Below are 24,519 nucleotides of genomic sequence, written 5' to 3'. Positions count from 1 at the left end.
GACGTCAAAAGGTTTTAAAATCGTATTTGTTTCTGATGTTTGTAATATTTATTTTGGAAATGTTTTATATGCTATTGCAAAATGTGAGAATGGTCTTTACAAATTACAAACCGTCTCGAACACGCGTAATAGTAAACCGAGATCGTCTGAGTCTGTGTCCGCTGAACATGTCGCAGCGAACGTGGGGACTGGACGTAGTGTTATTTCTCAAGATGTGTGGCATCGTCGTCTATGTCATCTGAATTCAAGAAGCATGAACCTACTGAAATCAGGTATGGCCAACGGCATTGACTTTAATAACTCCGAGTTTAAACAATGTATTTCTTGCATAGAAGGGAAAACGCCTAAGTTACCGTTTCCAAAGAAATCGTTTACGAGAGCGACTGAAGTGTTAGGGCTCATACATACTGACGTTTGCGGGCCTATGCCGCAAACATCGTACGGTGGTTCGAGATATATGCTACTTTTTATAGATGATTTTTCGCGTAAAACGTTTAGTTATTTTATTAAAACGAAAGACGAAGTTTTTAGTAAGTTTAAAGAATTCAAAACCCTAGTCGAGAATCAAACAAACAAAACTATAAAGATTCTGCGTAGTGACCGGGGAGGCGAGTTCGTAAATAAAAAGTTTGATGAATTTCTGAAGCAGCATGGCATCAGACACCAGCTGACAGTTCCTCATTGCCCAGAACAGAACTCGGTCGTCGAAAGGGCGAATCGCACGATTGTTGAGGCTGCGAGGTGTACGTTGCAGGGAGCTGGCTTGGATCAGAAATACTGGGCAGAAGCAATGAATACCGCGGTTTATGTGAAGAACAGATCGCCAACCAAGGCTGTATTGGGCGCAACTCCAGAGGAGAAGTGGTCGGGATCTAAGGTAAATCTGAACCATTTACGAATTTTTGGTTGTGTTGCTTACTCTGTCGTAGAGGATCGTAAGAAACTGGATCCGAAATGTAGACCGTACATTTTTGTTGGTTACTGCGAGAATACGAAAGGATATCGGCTCGTAGATCCCACTCATCCTACGAAATGTATATTCTCGCGTAACGTTGTGTTTGTAGAGGACAAATTCTACAAGGACCCGGTTCAGCAACCTGTGGTCAACGAGCCGACTCCGTACATGGTCATTACTAATGAATCTGAAAATGTAGGAGTGCAGACGGCGGAATGCGTTGACGTCGCGGAAGAGTCGGAGCCTGCGAGTGAGAACCAGGACGCTGATGATACCGAAAACAATGAAACCAGTACTTCAGATGAAGAGTACGCTCCTGGGTCGTCTTCTTGGGATTCGGAGGAATCGAGAGGACGGAGTGATTTCGAGGAGGCATTTTGTTCGGTATTCACCACCAGCTCGAGTTGCGGCGCGGAAACCCCCACTACCGTGCGCGAGGCACTCGACGGTCCTGAGTCTGTGCAGTGGAAGGGAGCGATGCAAGATGAGTATCAGTCTTTCTTAGATAACAAATGTCTGGAACTTGTGGACTTGCCGAAGGGGAAGAAACCTGTCAAGTGCAAGTGGATATTTAAGAAAAAGAGAGGCATGAATGGAGAGCTCCTGCAATACAAGGCTCGGTTGGTTGCGAAGGGATTCACACAAAAGTATGGAGTAGATTACTTCGAAACTTTCTCACCTGTCGTGAGATACTCCACAATAAGACTACTCTTGGCATTGGCGGCGGAATATGATATGGAAGTTGATCATATGGACGTCAAGACAGCTTTTCTAAACGGTGACTTGAAAGAAGAGGTTTATATGGAAATTCCTGAAGGCTTTGGAGTAGAGAGCGGCAAAGGGAAAGTATTTCGCTTGCTGAAAGCTGTCTATGGGTTAAAACAGGCTAGTAGATCATGGAATGAGAAGATAAACGACGTTCTTGTGAAAAAGTTGAAGTTCAAGAGACTGGCGTCCGAGCCGTGTGTCTATGTTAGATCGAATAACAATGGAATAGTCATTCTCGGCCTTTATGTTGATGACATTTTGATATTCAGCAATAATCAAACTGAGAAAAAGGCGGTAAAAGAGGAGATGATGAAACAGTTTGTTATGAAGGATCTTGGGCCTGCGAAATGTGTATTGGGAATACACGTCAGCCGGAAAGATGGAAAAATCATTCTGGATCAGTCTGGTTATATCAGCAAAGTATTGGAAAGGTTTAAGATGACTGACTGTAAACCTGCCAAAACACCGATGGAAGTTGGTTTGAAACTTGAGAAAGCTGAGAAGACTGGAGACTACGAGTACAGAAACTTGATCGGTTGCCTTATGTATATCGCGGTCTGTACGCGTCCTGACATCGCGCATGCTGTAAGTATGTTAAGTCAGTTTAACGATTGCTACTCGGAAGCTCATTGGAAAGCCGCGAAGCGCGTGCTTCGGTACTTGAAGGGTACGATGAACTACAGCATCAAGTATGAGAAGAGTGGGTTGAATGTGACAGGGTCAGCGGACGCAGACTGGGCGGCTTGTGTAGTCGATCGTCGATCTTACACTGGTTATGTATTTAAGTTAGGAAATTCTTTAGTTTCTTGGGAGAGTCGTAAACAACGTACAATTGCCCTTAGCAGTACGGAAAGTGAATATATGGCATTATCTGATGCGTGCAAAGAGGCATTGTTTATTAGGGCATTCATGTCGGAATGTTTGAAGTTAGATGTCAAAGTGGTGGTTTACAATGACAATCAATCTGCAATTAAATTGTCTGAGAACCACATGTTTCATGCAAGGACTAAGCATATTGATGTTAGACATCATTTTATTCGCGAGATAGTTGAAAATGGTGTGCTGGTAATAAAGTATATGTGTACTGGCGACATGCTGGCCGATGTTTTAACAAAGCCTTTATGTATTGAGAGGTTCCAGCGTTTCGTTAGAGATTTTTATATGCTTAGTGCTTAGTAGATAATAGTAATTTGTATTTGATGTGTACTATGAACATATAGTTTAAGGGGTGCTGTTAGAACATATGTAAACTACATGCATCATAGACTTATACGTTTTACTGGTTGTTTACTATAGCAACGCTTTTATAATTTGCCTGTTTGTCATCCACAAAAATTAAACACACTCATATTTAAATCAAGTGGTTTTTCTCTATTAGATACTGTTGCGAATGCAGCTTATTATTATATAAAAATATTCCCAATGCAGTAGCTAAACGCAGCCGTCGGGCTCGGCTAGTATACTAAGCTTTTCAAAGGCACCAATAGGAGCGCTCCACATATTCTGTATCGCGGCGAATTAGAAGCACTTTTTAAACCACGTTTTGTTCCTACTGATCAAATATTGCAAGATCACTCTCATCATCTTCCATACTATCAATAACCAACCAATTTCTACATTTAACCGTTTTTAAATTAAACCCTTGTAACCAGTACATTGGAAAATTATAACACTTCACTAAGAATCGAAGTTTTATTCGAGTCGTCATCCTGACCTGCACGGCGGCTACAGATACATTTTTTTTTTATAAATCTCTGTAAAAAAATAACTACAAACCATATTTATGAATAACAACATATAAACTAGACGGGGAAGGAGGGGGTGTTGACAAGTTAGGAGGGAAGGGATGGGGTTAAAAATTGTAAAAAATGGTTCACGAAGTATGGGTATGTTCTCTTAAACGTTCAACCGCTGAGCGATTACGCCGGATATTGGCCACGTAATACGTCCGATGCACGCGATACGCTTATTATAGTACTGATTGTACAAGGGTTTAATTTTCAATTATTTCATGAATTTCAGCATAAACAAATTTAAATCCTGCCACGCACAGCTAATGAACGTGTATTTCCGGATCGATACGACCTTCAAACCTTTAAGGAAAGAGTCCTATTTTAAATCCGACAACGCACTTGCAACTCCTCTGGTGATGCAGGTGTCCATGGACGACGGTAATTGCTTATCATCAGGCAATTCGTCTGCTGGTTTGCCTCCTATACTTCTCATAGAAAAATAATAACACCAAATGTCTGACGAAATGAAGTCTGATCTTATGTAACAATTAATCTTCCACTAAATGTAGTTAGCGTTGGTAGATCTAGGGGCACAGTAGTGCCCCCGCCAAGACGAGCGAAGCGAAGCTACCTTTTCTCGAAGCGCTACGTCGTTTATTCAAACCCTCATAACCCGTAACCCAAGGGTTTGGATTATTAATATGGTTTAGGGTCGGCAACGCGCATGAAACTCCTCTGGAGTTGCAAGCGTACATAGGTTACGGCGGAGCTTGCTTACCATCAGGCGGACCGTATGCTTGTTTGCCACCGACGTAGTATAAAAAAAATCATGAAAAGGTTTTTGGTGGGATACTAATATTCAGTATGGAAAAGATGAAGGAGATGAACCTATTGCACGCTCTTATGGAGCTGGATTATGTGTTCTTAATGTGGCAAAAATATACAGATAAAAAGAGGAACATTAAACAAACTTACACATAACACGAGATATATTAGCCACTATCTCTCTGCTTTACCGTAAAGTTGACTGGTAGAGAATGTCTTTTGGCATTAAGTCCGCATTTTGTACGATTAATTTTCTTGTGTGCAATAAAGTTTAAATAAATAAAATGGTCCCGACTCAGCATGGTGTTAGCCTGGATGAGCCAACCAGTCATAAAATATTGTAACATCTGTACCAACGTAAATGTCTCCAATAAAGACATATTGATTTTGAAGATATAAAAGCCAACTTTATCCTGTAGATTCCTTCTCACAAAACTCATTGACAAACATTGAGAATACTCACCACAGGAGTTCCCAATCACGTCAACGTCACTCGTCAATTGAAGTTTGACGCGCTCGTAATGACTTTGCTCACTGACAAGTGTTGGGCGTTTATGGACTTGTGTTTTGGGGTTGCTTTATGTTATTTGACGTGTATTTAAATCATTGTAGGTAAAAAATGTTAAGGTAAATTTTTGTATGTAGTAGTAAAGTGATTATATAGATATAATATAGCATATTTGAATTTTTAACGTAAGGACGCATTATGTATTTGCATAAAAATAGGAATTTAGTTATAATTTAATGTCCTTAAAAGTATGAAAGCCACATATTCCCTTGTTAACAAACGCATGGCGAAAATCACTCCAACTAAAAACTAAAAATCTATACAAGATTATTTTGATTTGTATAAATTTAAAAAATAGTTCGATTATGTACTTTCTTTTTGTGTGTGTGATTTTAGTTATAGCTTTGCAATAATCTAACAGGGTCTCATGTCGTGCCTTAATTTTGTAAGTTTCACCTGTATTTGTTGGTACCAACCTACCAACATGATATGATATGATATGATAAAACCGCAAAAGCTCACAATCATGTCAACTGACGTCATTTCGTTAATTTGTGAATTGACGTTTGCCGCGTCCATAATGATTTTGCTCACTGACAAGTGTCAGGCGTTTATGGACATAGTTTCTAGGTTTGTTTGGTTTATTGGTCTTTAATATGTGTCATTTTGTCATGTGCCAGTAAAGTAATTGGATACTTACGTTTTTAATACAATAATCATTCATTCACATACACTGACTCTTAAATAAAACAAATGACTAAACATTAATCTATGTATATATATATATATAAATGTGTGTCCTGATTGACTGACTGATTCAACTTATCAACGCAGAGACGAAACTACAAATGGGAAGTTGAAAGTTACTAGAAATAAGAAGCGATTACGAAGACCCCATAGGTGAAAATTAGCATGGGTTTCAAGTTTAATTTTAAGGTTATTATAAATAAATGGGCGCCAGGTGAAATGTCTGATAAGTTATGATGGACGGAGAACCATTCAAACCCTGCCAGTCCCTGCTTCTTAGACTATTAAAAAAAAAATACAATAAATAACATTTTTGATTGTTAATGTATACTAACTCTCCAATTTGATTTCTAGGCCATTATAGAACTGTCATAATGAATCACTTAGATTATCTTCTATGCCAATGCTTATTGAGTTATGTATGTCATGTATCTAGTAGTTAAAACGACAAGGTTCTATATAGTGGCCTAGGAATCAAGTTGTTTGACTGTACCTACCTCTTAATGCCGTTGGTACGGCTTTATTGCCCATGACAGGTGGCAATGTGAACAGTTTGTATAGTTTATCTTGGTGAAGTATTTTAGATGTATAGTTTTTTACTAATATTATGTTGCTCGATTTATTGTTACTTCAGTGAATGACAATTCCTTGATAATATTATTATATTAATATTATGTTTGGGCAAAGCGATGATAGGGTTCCCCACGGTAGTTTTATCAGCCCTAATTTTCATTGATTTGACATTGATACGGAGTTTGTATCATAATATCATAGTCATAGGCAAGGGCATGTCGTTAAAGGGCCCGTCTTGCCCCGGATTCCTCACAGCCGTGACTCCTCAAGCGCAGCATCCGTCACTGCCACCGCCGACAGCACAGATTTATTAAGACCGCAAGATTGGAGTTTATACTGAGACAAGTCTATTACTGTGACAAAAATATTTTGTGCAGGCTACATTAAAACATTCCACAGGTTTTTACACTTTTTCTGTATTTGTGAAGTTTTTTTTTTTAAGAATCATTTATTGCCACATACAAGTACATAGGAGAATAAGGTTACATAATAGTTAAAAAAAAAATACATTAATAATTTATACAGATCAACCGGTATTGTATTTATTGTATTGGGCAAAGGGTTCCAGTGTCAGCGTGTGCCGGGCCGACATGCCCGGCGCTGGTTTTCAGACCGGTCCCAGACTAAGGACGGTCGGACATTATACATCGAAATATATAATACTACTTTTGTGCTCATGAAAGAAAGAAACATGGTAAAGTTTACATCAATAGACTTAACACTGATTTTTACACATTATTAAGTCCCGTTTCTATGAGCTATTACTAAACTTAGTCACTCTTAGTAACAATACTTGTACTTCTTAGTGTATTGCATTACAAAGATGGGTAACTATTAACTATAATTAATATAAAAAAGTAAGAGATTAGGATTGCTCGCGATTATGCTTGTGTGTCTCTGTAAGTGTGTGTGAGTGTGTGTATGTGAGTGGGTTGTGAACGCTTACGAGAGTCAGCTTTAAGAGGGAGGGAATGCCTCATCGCTCTGCTTGGCCAATAGGTGAGCCTGTACTAACCTTTTGTATGTAAACAACGATATCGGCTCTCGGAGCGGTGGAGGCAGGTCATTCCATACTTTGGAAGCAGCAAATTTAGTTTTATGGTTACGCATTGTTAAACAATAAAATCAGAAAATGCGGCGCTTGCTTGGTTCCCAATACCTACTATAGATACTTCGCGCGTGGTGAATTTCCTTTTGCGCTAGCTTATTCTATAAGGTCGTACGCGGCAAAACGGTTTTCACTGTTAAAAGTAAAAAAATAAACAAGAATTTATCGAAAAAACACAACTACAGAATTCAAGTGTGTGTTTAGATTAGACTAATATACATAGAAAATTAAAAGGCTTGAATCGGTCCCGTTTGCCAGTAATATAAAAATGTTTGTTTAAAAAGAGGCATCTTTGATACGAGTTTCTCTGCTATAAAAGTAAACCAATCGTGTAACGGCAACTACAGAAATGAAGTCGATGCCATGAATAACCAGTTCACCAAACAATATTAGTCTAATCTACATAGAAAATTAAAAGGCTTGAATCGGTCCCGTTTGCCAGTACTATAAAAATGTTTGCTTAAAAAGAGGCATCTTTGATACGAGTTTCTCTGCTATAACGGTTAACCAATCGTGTAACGGCAACTGCAGAAATGAAGTCGATGCCATGAATAACCAGTTCACCAAACAATATTAGTCTAATCTACATAGAAAATTAAAAGGCTTGAATCGGTCCCGTTTGCCAGTACTATAAGAATGTTTGTTTAAAAAGAGGCATCTTTGATACGAGTTTCTCTGCTATAACAGTTAACCAATCGTGTAACGGCAACTGCAGAAATGAATTCGATGCCATGAATAACCAGTTCACCAAACAATACTTTAATGGATTTTGTAATTTATTTATAACGCCAGAATTTACAATGCGTTGTCCTCATGACGAATGGGGACGACGTCATATGTCTACTTTTGCATACGTGAGTAAAACTAAAGATTCGTATCTACTACGTATCTACTAAAAAAAAGATTCGTATCTACTACGGTTACGGCTAAGAATCCAGGAACTCTCAGTATGACCGACGTAGTTCCCGTTTTGCTCTCTAAATATTAAAATTATATTTCGGTTTGATTTTTTTCGATTCTGTTATTATTATAAAAATTAGGACCCTTTCAAATTTTTACTTATGGAATTTATTTTTTTATAAATCATAATAATTTATTTGCGAAAAAAAGGAGTTACAGTAGTTGATACTTTATATTTGCAAGAAAGTCCGTCCTCTTAGCCGTCCATACACAGCATGCAAATCTTACTAACTAGCCTAAATATAAAATATTAATAATTAATATTAATAAAATTAATATTTTTTATTTTTTGTAATTTATATGGATATATTTTGATTGTTTGTTGTTTTGTGTTTTTGTATAGGCATATGGATCTTGTCCGAAATAAATGCTTTTTATTTTTATTTTTTATTTATTTTTTATAAAATATCAATTTTATTTACAATCATACCTAAAACAACAACATAATTTAATAAATAATTTACAACGCCTTCAGATCAGAAGTAATAATAAAATAAAGAAGGGAGTGCATAACTATATAAAATGTAATTGAAATATAATGTCAAATATAAATAATAAAATAATTAATTAATGACAATTTTTTATTAGATTTACTTTAATTTATGTTGTCTAAAAGAAACGTTCCTACATTATAGTACTGTTTTTTTCCGCAACAGTTCTGCTACATTATTTACGAAGCTATTAAAAGGTAGCCGTTGAATTTCCGTACTTGTTAGAAAAATTTATACACAATATATACATATATAGCACTGATTTGCGTAAAACGAAGTCCTTGGAACATAATCGTGTGCCAGTCTTTCGGGGTTTCTAGTGTTTCGAGGATAAGGCCTTCTTTAGCTGTCTTAAAAAGATACATATGTTTTTTAACAAAGACGCAAATCTCTGAAATATATAAACAAGGCAGGGGCAATATATTTAGTTTTATAAAAATGGGTTTACAAGATTCGTCTGGGGCCACACCACATACATTTCTTTTGGGCTATGAATGCCCTTTCAAAGTTTGTACAGTTACCCCACAGAAGAAGTCCGTATCTTAGTTGAGAGCTAACATAACCATGGTAAGCAGCCAAGGTCGCTTCCAGGGTGGCAGTGCGTCTTAACCTACTTAGCACATATACAAATCTATTGACTTTGCTACAAACGCTTTCAATTTGACTATTTCAAAATAATTAAAAATCGAAATTAACAACTTGTCATGGTTAGTGATATTTATCTGGTTTTGATACGCAGGACTTGACGATCGTCTTGGTGATTGGCGCGCATCTCACCCACGATTTTCACTTCGCTTCGCATGCACCAATCAGCGTGTGCGATATTCAAGGTCATATCAAAATATGATCAAAATCGTGGTTAAAACGGAATCGGCATCTGTTTCCTTTAGATGTTTTGTAAATACTTTGAATTAAATCCTATTCAAAGTGAAAGAAAAGCTCAATGTTTTACTCTAAAAGGGTTAAATCATTTTAAGTAAGAAACTTGAGCTTTTTTTATGAAAGAACGAGAATTTGTAAAAAGCCAGTATTTATTATTTTAGTGAGATGAAATAAATGTAATCTACTTTCGAGATAACTGAAAGCAAACTTAAATAAAGAAGTTGTTTTTATTTATTTGGAGCGTTTTTGTAAAAAGATGCTTTTAAATATTATGACTTGCGCTCCTTTCACTCGTGTAAGCTTTATAAAAGCATTTTCTTAACGGTTTGCAAAAGCAAAAGTAAAATTATGGCCCGCTAGGTAAATTGGAAAAATTGGCGCGGGCACTAGTTTAGCGGAATTGCAATGATTTGAATTGACTGATATTCAGGCATTTTTATTTGGAAACTACGATTCAAAAAGCATGAAAATGTAAGTAAAAATTATTTTAAGATTAACGAGATTCTATTTATTTAATTCTATCATGTAAAAATAATTATGTTAAAACCGATATGTAGTAAAAAACATCCGAAGCAAGACAAACAATATTGAATAGGTTACTTCATAACTGCATAATCAATTTAAATAAATCTGCTAAACAAATAGATTTTATTACATTATTTTACAATAACATTAACAATATAATACTAGAATCGATTTTCTCATATAATCAGTTCATTTAATGTATACAAATTCAATTATTATATAACCAAACTATACAATACTTACATAAAGGTGCGCCCAGACCGCAGCTTAAAAAACGGTCACGATACGGAATCGCAGTGACGCGTCGTATGCGTACCGTTTTTCCCACACTTGCTTAAAATACGCTGACGCACCGTAAATTGATCTGCGTAAAAATCGCAAAAAATATTACACGGAGATATTATGGCAGACACCACACCGGTGACGTAAAAGACGCAAAGATTTGCGAACAAAAAAGATTCGCGTGAAACACGTCACTGCGATTCCGTACCGTCACCGTTTTTTAAGCAGCGGTGTGGGGAGCATGCGTCAAAAACGGTACGCATACGACGCGTCACTGCGATTTCGTATCGTGACCGTTTTTTAAGCTGCGGTCTGGTCGCACCTTAAACCTATAATTTACTTAATTTTATTTACCTGACATGTCACCTTAATAAATAAATGAAGAATGTAAAATGTAAATGAGAAAATAACTTGTCTTCACCACACATAATAAGTTGTTCCCACAGTAATTTAGTATACCTACTTCAGTTCCGTCCATGTATAAATAATATATGATCTATGATTACCTACAATGAATACAAAAAAATATTCTAAGGGGGAACATGAGCGGTTGGCAGCGGTGGGTTGTATGCCACATGATTTTAATAGTACATTACGATACAAGTGCGAAAAATAGGAAATTCGAAACGAGTGGCGATAAATTAAAACACGACCGAAAGGAGTGTTTTAAATCGACACGAGTTGCGAATTACCTATTCGCACATGTATCGTACAACGTTTTACAGTACATATGGCCCATTAAATGTTTGACATAGTAACGTAATATGCTAATTTTCGCATTAGTGCGGTAAAGTAGCACCATATGTACTGTAAAAGTATATTACGAGTATGTATACCTATAATATATTTTTAAAATCGTGTAGCATGCAACTCGGGTAGAGTTGGTCCAAGCTAAATAAAAAATAGTTGAGAATGAAGAACTTTCCAGCTGGCTATCTGGAGCCGAAGGAATCGACTGTACTGTACTGTAATTGTATGTTGTGAAATAAATAAATCTAATCTAATCATGTAGATGGTTAGAAAAGCTCTCGGGTAGGTAAGAGGTTGGTCTTGAGAGAACGATAGCACATGAGATCCCGGTGGGTCGAAGTGTATCCGTAAGGGCCCCGAAATCATAATATAAGATAAAATAAAATAAGAAAAGATTAGGTACGGTAACATAAGATAATAATCGATAAAATAAGATAAGAAAAGATAAAATAAAATAAGATTAGATGCGTATGATAATTTAACATAACCTAATCTAACTTCAACTTGTCGTAGACGCATCATCGGCCATACTTTTTAGCTTCGTGAACGTGAGATCCCTTACTTCTTGTACACTTAGCACGACGTCGTAGCTTCGTTCTAGAGTCTGCTTAATTTCTGCACCCATGAGCGAATCAATTCCTAGCTCGACCAGAGTCGCTGTTTCTGATACCTTCTTCACGTCTCTGATGCCTGAAATGGTGAATCGTCGTTATTAGTAAAACAAAACAACAAGTTTGTGGCATTCCACAAAAAGGTTTGTTTTATTGGGAACATGACACGTATGGCTCCCATGCTAACCTGCAGCAATTTGTGTTATATATCCTTGAATCTAAGCTAAGTTATCGAAAGTTATCATGGCAAATATAGGCTTCTTGGCTTTATCAGAAGTGTTAAAAATAAAGCCTCACGTACAGTCAGCATCAAAAGTAGCGGATCAAACAACGCTTCAAAAGTATCTACCATTCTGTAACAGCTTAGCAAAAAGTGATAGTTCTAAATGTAGAACAATTTAGACTGCAAAAGATATACTTAAGGACATAAATTTTAGAGATTTATCTACATTTTGAAAATTTATAGGGAATATCAGATACTTTTGGTGCGTTGTTTCATCCGCTACTTTTGATGCTGACTGTACCAGACACTTTTCTAGAATTACCCCTTTAAATGGAAAAAATCAAGAGTGAGATTCTAGCTAGAGAAATTTTAGATACTCGCTTGAGCCAGTAAACACTTTTCGGTTTGTGTGGTGTTAAAGTAACTCTTACAGTAGATATTTTTACGAGCGAAATCGGTAGAAGACGGTGATGGAAAGACTCACAATGGTCGAGCAAGCTTCAGCAGCTCAGTTGGTCATAAATATCACATTGAGAAATACTTGTTGTTTTTTTATACATACTACTCATTTTCTTTTTTAACCAAGTTCAAAAATTGTGGTTGAAAAACGTTAACGGAGATATAGAAGTTGTAAATTATACAAAAAACCTTGTTACCTAAAACTTTCGCAACAGCTTGCGCCAGGTCTTGCGCCGGTTTTTCCTGCGGCCTCTGCTCATCCGCTAACACCATCGACGCCACCACCGCGTGTGGCAGTCCCAGCACCACGTCCAGCGTCTGCAGACAAGACGTTATACGCTGCGGCGCGGTACCGCCAACTACCGCATCTTCAGCCATCGCTGCTACTAGCCCTACGTCCCCAATAGCGCCCCATTGAACAGCCAATCCAGGGAGTTTGTCAGCTCTTCGCTGCTCGCATAAGCGCTCCATAGCGCTGTTTGCTAAACCATAGTTGGTCTGACCAACGTTGCCGCGTCCACATGATACAGAAGAGAATATGACGAAATGCTCCAGTTCTGGTGCTAGCTCGCGTGATGCGATGTCCAAAGCGCGGGTCGCTGTACAAAGAAAGTAGTTATCTTGATTTATTCAAATATTCAAGAGCTTTGCGTCTTTTATATTAAACGTTTCGAATTAGTAGTATGTGTGTTTGTGTTTAATAGTCTCCATATTTAGCTCCTTGCACTACCTGTTGACTTTTGTATGAGTTCTAAATTTCCTGCTACCTAAAGGTTGTCTGGAAGAGATCGCTTTTTAGCGATAAGACCGCCTGTTGTTACCTGGTTCTATTTTCCTTTAAAATTCATTAGTAGTTTTACATGTATGTAAAATGTATAATTGTTGGTGCAATAAAGGATATTTACTTACTTAATTAGTAAGAAGTATATAAACGTTTTGATTAGCAGAATACATAGGTATTGCTGTAGCTAGTCACATTGTTACAGTATCAGGGTCAATTATTTGGAACTTCCCTACATTGACACCCAATAAATAAGAAGTTATTCAACACCAACTGAATTTACTTCGGGTGTTCTCAGGTACAGTCACTTCTGAAAATATCGATACAAACAAAGTGCCAATGATATGTATACACGACCTTATTATCCATATATTAAGGTAGTGTATACATATTTTTGGAACTTTGTCCGTATCTATATTTTCAGACGTGACTGTAGGTACATAAGGTTTTTACCAACAGATAATCGCCATTTACAGAGTTATCTCACAAAACACACAAGATCATCAAACGTACCTTCAATCTTTGGCTTAGCGACAGCTTGGAAGGCTTCCGGGGTCTGATTCTCGAAAAACGCATCTCTCAACACGGCAGCAAGGTTGAAAATGGCACCAACAGGGGCCAGCGCCGCCGCCTGCTCCAGCAGCGCGCGCGCACCTGCAGCCGTCGTGGTGTCTTTTGATGAAACTAATATGTGGACTCCTGATGAAGACCATCTGTAAACATACATCAGATATCAGGGGATTTAGTCAAGTAACAATTAATCTTCTTCTTCTAGTGGGATTTAAACAATATTGGTAATGGATAGCTCCTGGTAAGTATAGCAATATAGTACGGTCGCCAAGCCGCTCCGAGGCCAGATTTAATTGACTCAGCTCGGCCTTACCCACAACCGGTATCAATGTGTTCGGACAGTTCTCCTGATCATCGTACATGCGGTAGTAAAGCGGAAAAATGGTGGAGGGGATAGTAATGACGTCACAAAGATGGCGGCCGGACCTATTCTTTTTGGCGGTGTATCTCAAAACCACTTAACCGATTTTAATCATCGAGGTGTCAAATAATAGCTTATATTATGGAGATTATTTCCTTTTCTACAAACATTTACGTGAAACCTATAGGAAAAAAAAATAATCACAAAAAACAGTTTTTTTATAAATTTATAATTTTTTATTTCGTAAAAATCTCCGTAAATATTAGCATTTCGCAAATTTTGTTTAATATAAAACATATTGCTTCATTATCAAGGAATATAATGAGCCTTAAAACATACAGATCGAGTAATAAACAATGAAGCTACACTCATTTATTTGCGCATGGGTAACGATAACTGGCTTTTACCGGTCGAAACTGTGGTGACTGTTACGATACGTATTGAATGGAATTTATAGAGTATCGGTTTTAATTACTGAAATTAAAATTATAAAAACCAGACACAAAAATGTTACCTTACTTCGACGTTGTCTCTTTTTTCGTCTTAATCATAGGTAGGTACATATTTCTTTTTACTTAAAAATTTTATACAGGGTGAACTTTTAACCACCAGTCATACTCTGCGCAGCGACTTTATAGGTTATACTTAACAACTTTTACTATGGGACCAATTCCGAAATCGCGAAAAAAAATTTGACTGTCCCATATAAAGGTGCGACCAACTTTACCAGACCAACACTTTTCCAAACTGAGCTACAGCTGTCCGATGAAGTTAAGTACTTAGGACTAACTCTCGACAATAAACTCAATTGGAACAACCACATCAACAAACGGATAGACAAGGCGGGAGTTGTCTTCTGGCAGTGCAGAAGGATGATTGGTAAGAGGTGGGGACTCAACCCGAAAATTACCCTCTGGCTCTATAAGACGATAATCCGCCCCTTACTCTGTTACGGTGCTCTGGTTTGGTGGCCAAGAACAAACCTAGGCAACGTACGAGACAAACTACAAAGACTTCAAAGGCTCGCATGCGCGGCCACCACTGGCTGCACGAGGTCTACCCCGACTGCAGCCATGGAGGTCATGCTAAACCTTCCACCGCTGCACCTACACATACAGCAAGAGGCCAGTCTCTCAGCGGTAAGGTTGCGAACCCTCAAGATACGGTCTAACATCACAGGAGCTCTTCACACAAAATGCCTGGAAAAGGTGTATGATGAATTTCCAGTGCTTAGGTCAGGCACGGACCGGATTCACAAACAAGCTATCTTCGATAAAAGGTACAAAATACAGTTATATGAGGACGACAATCATGAAGGACTCAATCCCCGGGAGCTGAGAATCTTCACTGATGGGTCCAAAACAGACAGCGGATCGGGCTCTGGAACCTTCTCAGAAGACCTGAACATGTCGATCACCACTCCGCTAGGAGCCCATAACTCGGTATTCCAAGCTGAGTGCATGGGCATCATAAACGCGGCGGCTGCCATCACTGCAAGGAAGGTAGTAGGATCCTCCATCCGCATACTCTCCGACAGTAGAGCAGTCTTAATGGCTCTAAATAGCCATATAGTTACATCCAAACTTATACACGAATGCCACGAACGACTAATGGAGGTATGTCATAATAACAAGATCACCCTACAATGGATAAAGGGACACAGTGGATCCCGAGGTAACGATGCTGCGGACGAGCTTGCCAGGCAAGGATCGAATGCGGGGGCGATTGGTCCGGAACCGATTCTTCCGATACCATTTAGCAAGGTACGCTCAATGCTGCTGGCACGTACAGGGAAACTACACACAGAACACTGGCTGAACCAAACTGGATGCAGACAGGCAAAAGAAGCCATGCCTGGCATCAACGGAAAACTCACAAGGGCGCTCCTGCAACTAGGGAAGGTCCGACTGAGTATGGTAACCAGTGTCATAACAGGTCATGGACTATTTAACAAACATCTTTTCACAACAGGTGTCACAGACAGTCCCCTGTGCCGAGGTTGCATGGAGACAGAAGAAACAGCCTCTCACGTGGTGCTGGAATGCAGCGGAGTGACTCCATACAGGGCTAAACATCTCGGATCTCCGAGAGACCTCCCCGAGGTCCTACTCAACATCAAAGGTTTGATAGGATTCCTCGAGGAGCTGGGCTGGCAGGACTAGCCCACCCCTAACATATCACGCAAAATAGGCGCAAGTCGTCGAGTTGCGGAAAAATCGCCCGAATACAATACAATACAAGGTGCGACCAGACCGCAGCTTAAAAAAACGGTCACGATACGGAATCGCAGTGACGCGTCGTATGCGTACCGTTTTTGACGCATGCTCCCCACACCGCTGTTTAAAAAACGGTGACGGTACGGAATCGCAGTGACGTGCTTCACGCGAATCTTTTTTGTTCGCAAAACAGTTGCGTCTTTTACGTCACCGGTACGGTGTCTGCCATAAGATCTCCGTGTAATATTTTTTGCGATTTTTACGCAGTTCAATTTACGGTGCGTCAGCTTATTTTAAGCAGCGGTGTGGCGAGCATGCGTCATGGACCCGGGTACGTCCTTAAACTACGTCCAAAAGAGAGGTATGGGCATTGTGAATGTCATCTCGCTTTGTGTGGTAGGGCACAGCCAGTGGGTGTCATTCCAGATCCAAATTTTCTTGCGTGATTCGGCATTGGTCCCATAATAAAAGTTGTTCAGTATGACCTGTAAAGTCACTGCGCAGAGTATGGCTGGTGGTTAAAATTTCATCTTATACCTATATTCGACACAAGTAGTAAGTACTTACAGACCAACTATGATACACATTGTCGCTATATTCCGTTAAAGACTATAGCGAAAAATAATTTATTATGTATTTATTTAAAATTTATTTATGAACCTATTTTATAACTGTGACATTTAATTTAATTTAATATGAATTGACATTGTATTAATATTTTTAGCAATTAAGATCGTTGACATATAATATATTTTCATTATATGTTTCATTTAAATTATTTTACAGATAAAGTTATTTATAACTTAGTGTTTTTGTAAATATGTTTGTTTTTTTAATTCTTTTTGACATTTCGACAATACCTAGGTTGTCCCTAGCTATGTATACATTGACATTTTCTTTTTTGTCGTGACATTTCTTTATTTATTAATTTTATATTTTTTGTTTTAATGTTAAGTTGACGATCTTTTAGTGAAAGCCTTTGTTTTATCCTTTTGTGTAAAATACTGTGTCTTTTTCTTTAAGAAATAAAAAAATCTAATCTAATCATTTTGCCTGTATAGTGATACATAGTGAATAAATTAATACCTGATTTAAAAAATAAAACAAAAATAACAAATAGCATGTTATTTAATTCAGTAATCACTAATCAGTCTTAAACAATGAACATCATACTTTTAGATTAGACAACAAAATGTATATTTATACTGTGTTTCGACTTGAAAGATTTTACTGCTTTAAAACATAAGACAAACCTACCAACCAAATGTATAAAAAAAATGTTTTTTGTGATTATTATTTTCCTATAGGTTTCACGTAAATGTTTGTAAAAAGGAAATAATCTCCATAATATAAGCTATTAGTTGACACCTCGATGAATACAATCGGTTAAGTGGTTTTCGAGATACACCGCCAAAAAGAATAGGTCCGGACGCCATCTTTGTGACGTCATTACTATCCCCTCCCACCATTTTTCCGCTTTACTACCGCATGTACGGTGATCAGGAGAAACGCCCGAACACATTGATACCGGTTGTGGGTAAGGCCGAGCTGAGTATAAAATTTTTAAGTAAAAAGAAATATGTACCTACCTATGATTAAGACGAAAAAAGAGACTAAACGTCGAAGTAAGGTAACATTATTGTGTCTGGTTTTTATAATTTTAATTATAATTTCAGTAATTAAAACCGATACTCTATAAATTCCATTCAATACGTATCGTAACAGTCACCACAGTTTCGACCGGTAAAAGCCAGTTATCGTTACCCATGCGCAAATAAATGAGTGTAGCTTCATTGTTTATTACTCGATCTGTATGTTTTAAGGCTCATTATATTCCTTGATAATGAAGCAATATGTTTTATATTAAACAAAATTTGCGAAATGCTAATATTTACGGAGATTTTTACGAAATAAAAAATAATAATTTTATAAAAAAACTGTTTTTTGTGATTATTTTTTTTCCTATAGGTTTCACGTAAATGTTTGTAGAAAAGGAAATAATCTCCATAATATAAGCTATTATTTGACACCTCGATGATTAAAATCGGTTAAGTGGTTTTCGAGATACACCGCCAAAAAGAATAGGTCCGGCCGCCATCTTTGTGACGTCATTACTATCCCCTCCACCATTTTTCCGCTTTACTACCGCATGTACGGTGATCAGGAGAACTGTCCGAACACATTGATACCGGTTGTGGGTAAGGCCGAGCCGAGTCAATTAAATCGTGTTTCTAGAGGGCTTTTGAGATTTGGCGACCGTACTAATACTTGTGCTGGGAGGTACCGCTACTTCCAAACGGAGTTTATCGAGTTTATCTCAGTTGATACATTATTATTTTATAAGGTACCTACATTTTGATAGTCTAAGTATATTGATTTGACGACCGGTTTGGCCTAGTAGGTAGTGACCCTGCCTACTAAGCTGATGGTCCCGGATTCAAATCCTGGTAAGGACATGTATTCGTGTGATGAGCAATGGATATTTGTTCCTGAGTCATGGGTGTTTTCTATGTATTTAAGTACCGTAAAACCATCCAACTATAGTCCAAAGCTCCCAACTATGGTCCACAAATAAACTCAATTTTTCTCGTTCAGGTGTGTATTTTACTATATTTTTGTAGTTCTAAGGCAAAGTATGTTTATAAATGGAAGGTAAAACTAGGAGTAAACCAAAAGGAACATTGGTATAGATACTTAATTTTTGAACTTGTGGACCATAGTTGCAGTATTGGACTATAGTTGGGTAGTTTTACGGTATTTATAAATATTTAGGTATATATTATATAGATCGTTGTCTAAGTACCCTCAACACAAGCCTTATTGAGCTTACTGTGGGACTAAGTCGTGTAATAATGTCCTATAATTTATTTATTTATTTATTTATTGATCATATCTATACACAGACCCCCTCAACTACTACTACTGCTGACGGAACATATACAAGAATCGAGGCCACGAGGGCTTTTGCCCTGTAGTGGGAGACAATGGGCCACCCCAAACTAGCGTCTTCCGAGCGTAGGCGTCTAGTCAACTCTAAGGCTGCTGCTCGACAAAACGTTGGCGCAAGTGCGCAGCGATGCCATTTTTCATAGCGCTGACTACATTGACGCTCAAAATTTGCTAGTCTGGAGTGGCCTTATCACACGCTATGAAAAAAAAAAGCTTACCTGCGGATACATAAAGCCTGATAACCGGTCCGTACGCCGCTGCGCGAATTAAACACCAACGTGCGCGCTCCACGGCGGACCAGCCAGTTGCCTAGCTCTAAACCGAAGCCACCTAAACCACCTGCAGAACAATAATTTTATTTAATTTTATTCGGAATGCATAGGTTAATAGACATAACTACTAGATGCAAATTACAAGCTATTACACTATATAGGTAATATTCAGTAGCATTCAGTATAATGAGAAGAAAAGGACATTAATATGTAGCTCTAATTATATCATCATAATTCTTCTCATAGGCTAAGCAACAAGAAGGTATAGAAGAAAATGCTTGGAACACAATTTTTGACTCTTTGTTTGGACTAGTTGGGAGGCGAACATATCAAAAGTTCCCGGCCGTAGATCTAGAACCGGGGGTGGGAGGGGGAGTTTGAATGTTCCATTTGTAAATTTTTCACTTATATCTTGAAAACTTTGCGTCTTAGCGACATGACTAATACTTACACACAACGAAAGATAATTAAAGCTACAATTTTAATTTAGTCAATTTCTTCGATATATTAAATAGCTTTCGAGATATCCTCTCTTAAAAGTTTTTATGGAAGCCTCAATTTTATCTTAATATCTACCTTCAACAACTATTACCTAAAACTACTACTATCTAAAAAGTTTAATGTATTTTTATAGCTGTTGTAATTCCTTGTGTAAATAAATATATAAATAAACAAACAAACTTCCATACACATTTCACACCCTCAAACAATGATTTTGGTTATAAAAACCTATTCTATGCCATGTCCCGGGACTCAAACTATTTCTATACCCAATGTCAACGAAATCGCCTCAGGGGAGTACCCTTGAAGTGATTTCGTGACGCATAGTTTCAGAAATATAATCGAAAAACCGAAAGATGGGACCTTCAAAGCCTTCTCTCTCTGGCTCAAGGGCTGGGGCCTGGGACTTTTGATGTTCACCTCCTACCTAGTCCAAACAAAGTTACGTAGTCATAAATTGTGTTTCAAGCATTTGCCTCTATAATTTTTTTAAGAATTCGGTGCCTGGCCTATCATTGGTTTTTCGTTTATTTCTTATTTCATATAATTCTGTATTTGTCACAAGTTATCTTATTTATCGTTATAAATATCTTCTGTGGTCAAACTTGAACGAAAAACGAATAAGACATTATTAAGACTAAGAGAAGGAAAAATTTACCTGCGGAATAAACTGTCCCCTGCGATATTTCCGGATCGATACGGCCTTAAAATTTTCAAGAAAAGAGCGTACTCCCATCTCTAGCTGGCAACGCACTTACAATCCTTCTGGTGTTGCGGATGTCACATCAGGCGAAGTGTCTGATCGTTTGCTTCCTATCGTGTAAAAAATCAGCAGTATTCGCACTGACCGACGAGAACGTAGCTCTTTCCAGGATGCATGTAGGTCCGCGGCAAGGCGGGTATCAGCCGTGACGGCTGTTCCACGTTCGCTTCTTCATCACGCACACGGATCAGCACCTTGCCGATGTGTTTGCCTGTAGCCATGTACCTGAGCGACAAAATTACGTTAGAAGGGGTAAGATGAGGAATACCTATATAAAATACGAAGTTGCATTCATAATGGATCAAACGAAAGCCGAAGAAATAGAGGAGCTTAACGCTCTGGCCATGAAACCCAAGAGCTACCCATTTAACCTTCTTTTAGGAAACATTTATGGTTTATGAAAGATAATCGATTTTATATTCTTTGTGAACCCTGTAACATGATATTAAAAAAAGTATCAATGAAGTCGAATATTCTGTAACAATAATGAACAATATCAGATCAGAATCTACTTCATAGGTATTAAACCAGAGTTGACTGAACACTGTTTTAATGCTATTTTGATGTTTTTTTTCCGAAATCATTAATTTTGCTGAAGACATGGGGGTCAAATCGGTATCTCTTAAAGACCTTTATCATTGGCCATCGCTTGCTCGAGTATACTCAGTGTTTATGATCTTACCGGAAAGCCTGCTCGAGTTGGTCCTCTCCAAAAGCAGTGGTCGGTAGCGGACGCACAACGCCAGCGGCTATGCCCTCGGCCACGCATCGTACCACTTCCACCTTCTCAGGGTCATCAGCTGGCAATGGGAACAACGCATCTAGCAATATGCCTTGTACCGAAGTGTTTTTAAGCAGCAAGCTTAAGCCTAGGGCTGAGTTGGCGATAAGATCGACTTTTCCAATTTCGAGGAAGCGTCCTCGCTCTCCAAGACAGCGGAGTGAGGCTTGAAGCTGGTCACCAGCAAGCGAGTTGAGAACAAGATCAACACCGCGTCCTTGCGTTCGACGCTGCACTAGTTGTTCAAAAGAGCAGTCACGTGAATTCCCGATGTTAGCGTTTAAGAGTTGCGGAAAGCGCTCACGTAGAAAGGCACGCTTAGCTGGAGAACCCACGGTTGTAAATACAGTGCATCCAGCGTTAAGAGCTACAGTAATAGCCGCTTGCCCTACTCCTCCAGCACCCGCATGTATTAACACTGCTTCGCCCCGCCGCATATGACCACGCACGACCAGCGCGTAATACGCCGTCGCGTAAGCTATTGGCACGGTCGCCGCTTCTTCCAAAGACCAGTGATTTGGCACTTCCCACAGGAAGCTTGTATCGGCCATCACTGACGTCGCTAGACCACGGGTCACTATGCCCATCACGCGTTTTCCAGTGGAAGAAAGGCCACTGAACTCTAAGCCAAGGATAGAGTTTTCCTGTAAAGTAAATGGCGTTAATCAAAGTAAGTTAGGCCAGTTACAGACGCACAGATTACACAAACACCGTATCATGAAGCGCTTAGTAACAGCATCGCTACACATAGGTGTCATTTTGCTTATAAAATCCTTGGCCTCTTAACTTTACTTCCAATATCCTTTTCACTACCAAATTGCATCCTACAGGATTTTATGCTACTTCTATGTCACTAAAATATTTATGTAGAATCTTTTTACACGAGGACAGGTCGAAATATTAGACACAACTGAAATTCTAAATGACACCAGGAGCGCCTGAGTATAGTGACAGTGACAGTGACATATCTTAAATAATCCATCACCTGTTTAAGTAGTTAATCAGTAGACTTAGCACAGGAACGCCGCGACTGTATCACGCCCCCAGGATAGATTATCCGACGTTTTCTAACTGTATTAATTTTAGACTACAACCTGTCCCTGGTAGTCGCGGCCAGATGCTGTCGCAGCGCTCTCGTGCTAAGCCTACTTACTTAAGTATACAAGTATACTTAAGTAAGTAGGCTTCACTATAGGGTAGGGTAAACTGTGGATAGAGTATTTAAGATAATGTCGCTGTCACCACACACAGGCGCGCCTGTAGTCATATAGTTGGGTCCAATATTTCGATTATTTTTCTTCTATAAAGATAGACAAATATATGACTGAGAAATGGAAACACTTGCTATTTAATCTGTTTGGCCTTATAATTGTCTACCTTATGCTATGTGAAATGTAGTTTAAAATAAATAACTGTACCATTTTAGCCAGCGTCCCGATTGTTGCCATGGACGACAACTTGCCAGTGGCATTCATCACATCTCTGAAGTTGAGTGACGCGTAGTAAACAGTGCACAGGTCTGTGCTCGGGCGCCGGGGCGTTAACGATGCGTGACGCAGGTCGCTTTCGATCCAGCGGAGCGAGGACAGATCGCCTCTGGTTATCGCGTCCACGTATGCATGCTCAACCTGTAGGTAAACTTAGTGATTTAGATAAGCCACTTAATTTAAAGTTGTGCACACCACATTTTTATATTATTTCTACTCAAAATCAACCAATGAGAGAAATAAAAGTCCTCAAATTCCAAAAATTTTTGGTCCGAATGGACTTTTCACTAGGGAATATTACTACCATGTTCTGCCGCCAGAGAGCAGCACTATCACATTACATAAACCATAGAGTATCTTATACATTCTATGCCTTAAACAGTTTTTTGAGAAGTTTTACTATGGTATTCATGCATCAAAGCGGTTTGCTTACAGAAGCCTACCGCGAAACGCGAAAATCGAAATTTCGTTGTCTGGCCTCTTTATCGCTCGAATATACAAGAGTGACAAAGAGACAGATAACGAAATTTCGATTTTCGTGTTTCGTGAGCCCTTAGAATGTAGTAATGGCGCCCTCTACGCAGTTTTGCATAATATCCCCTATTGACTTCGAATGACGGAAATGGAATCATTATCAAAGTCAGATAAAAATTATAAAAGAATGGTATAAATCTTGAGAAAGAAGTTTCTTTCATAATAGGAAGCAATTTCACAAGCAATTTCGTTCATAATAGGAAGAAGTTCCTATTATGAACGAAATTGCTTGTGATTCGCAAAAATAACATTTCTCATAATATTATAATGTATAATATGTAAATGTAAAGTTTTTGTAAAGGGAATATCACCTTCTTGCAAGTGCCAGCAATATCCAGCGGCAGATGACGAAATGTTCCCCAAACGTTGTCCTTCAGCACGTTGAAGGTCAAATCTTTCTCCACCTGCTCTCTATACACATCAGGATCAAAACTATGACCCCCAGGCATATAATAAAAGCGTATTTTATCACCTCCAGGCTCGCGTCTTAAACATGTCCCTAAACCAAGAACTCCAGAATCGTGATCGCTTGACCACACATATACACGCGAGTCTTCAGTTTGGACGCGCTTCATGGCGTCTTTTAGTGTGTCCACCCAGGAGAAGTCGTCGTTTCGTGCTTCTAGTATTATTCTTGTCGAAGGCAAAGTTGTAGTGCGACGCAGGAGGATGTACTCTCGTGACCCGGTTCGGGCACGTGATACCTGCAGCAATATCGTACGTTTTAATAATAAGTAGTGGACCTGCTTTAAAACACCTCTCTGTATATTTAGGTATTTAAATAAAAGTAAACAAAATCTACCCTCAAGTGGCTCCTTAAGCAGGTTAAGCGTAGATGAAAACATTACATAATCAAATAATGTAGGTCAAATTCAGGTCGTTTAGTAACAGATCCAGGCGGTTT

At 38.5% G+C, this 24,519-nt stretch overlaps 2 protein-coding genes across 3 annotated transcripts in view; one reads left to right on the top strand and one right to left on the bottom strand.

Annotated features, from left to right (window-relative positions):
* LOC133517388 (protein O-mannosyl-transferase TMTC1-like) overlaps positions 1-24,519 on the top strand; it is a 385,685-nt gene that overhangs the window by 32,946 nt on the left and 328,220 nt on the right. The gene's annotated exons all lie outside the window — the stretch shown is intronic.
* The window catches only part of LOC133517387 (fatty acid synthase-like), a 34,656-nt gene continuing 20,524 nt past the window's right edge, over positions 10,388-24,519 (bottom strand). Inside the window, exons 13-20 of the mRNA XM_061850688.1 lie at positions 23,927-24,319; positions 23,013-23,222; positions 21,496-22,238; positions 20,899-21,038; positions 19,496-19,616; positions 13,695-13,894; positions 12,598-12,999; positions 10,388-11,797 (exon numbers count right to left, since the gene is read on the bottom strand). Coding sequence (XP_061706672.1) covers positions 11,607-11,797; positions 12,598-12,999; positions 13,695-13,894; positions 19,496-19,616; positions 20,899-21,038; positions 21,496-22,238; positions 23,013-23,222; positions 23,927-24,319 — 2,400 coding nt within the window. The 3' untranslated portion in view covers positions 10,388-11,606. The remainder of the gene's footprint in view (positions 11,798-12,597; positions 13,000-13,694; positions 13,895-19,495; positions 19,617-20,898; positions 21,039-21,495; positions 22,239-23,012; positions 23,223-23,926; positions 24,320-24,519) is intronic.

The sequence above is a fragment of the Cydia pomonella genome, chromosome 4, assembly GCF_033807575.1.
Source record: "Cydia pomonella isolate Wapato2018A chromosome 4, ilCydPomo1, whole genome shotgun sequence".
Classification (NCBI taxonomy): domain Eukaryota; kingdom Metazoa; phylum Arthropoda; class Insecta; order Lepidoptera; family Tortricidae; genus Cydia; species Cydia pomonella.
The sequence above is the reverse complement of the archived record's forward strand: the minus strand, read 5'-3'. Positions and strand labels throughout refer to the sequence as shown.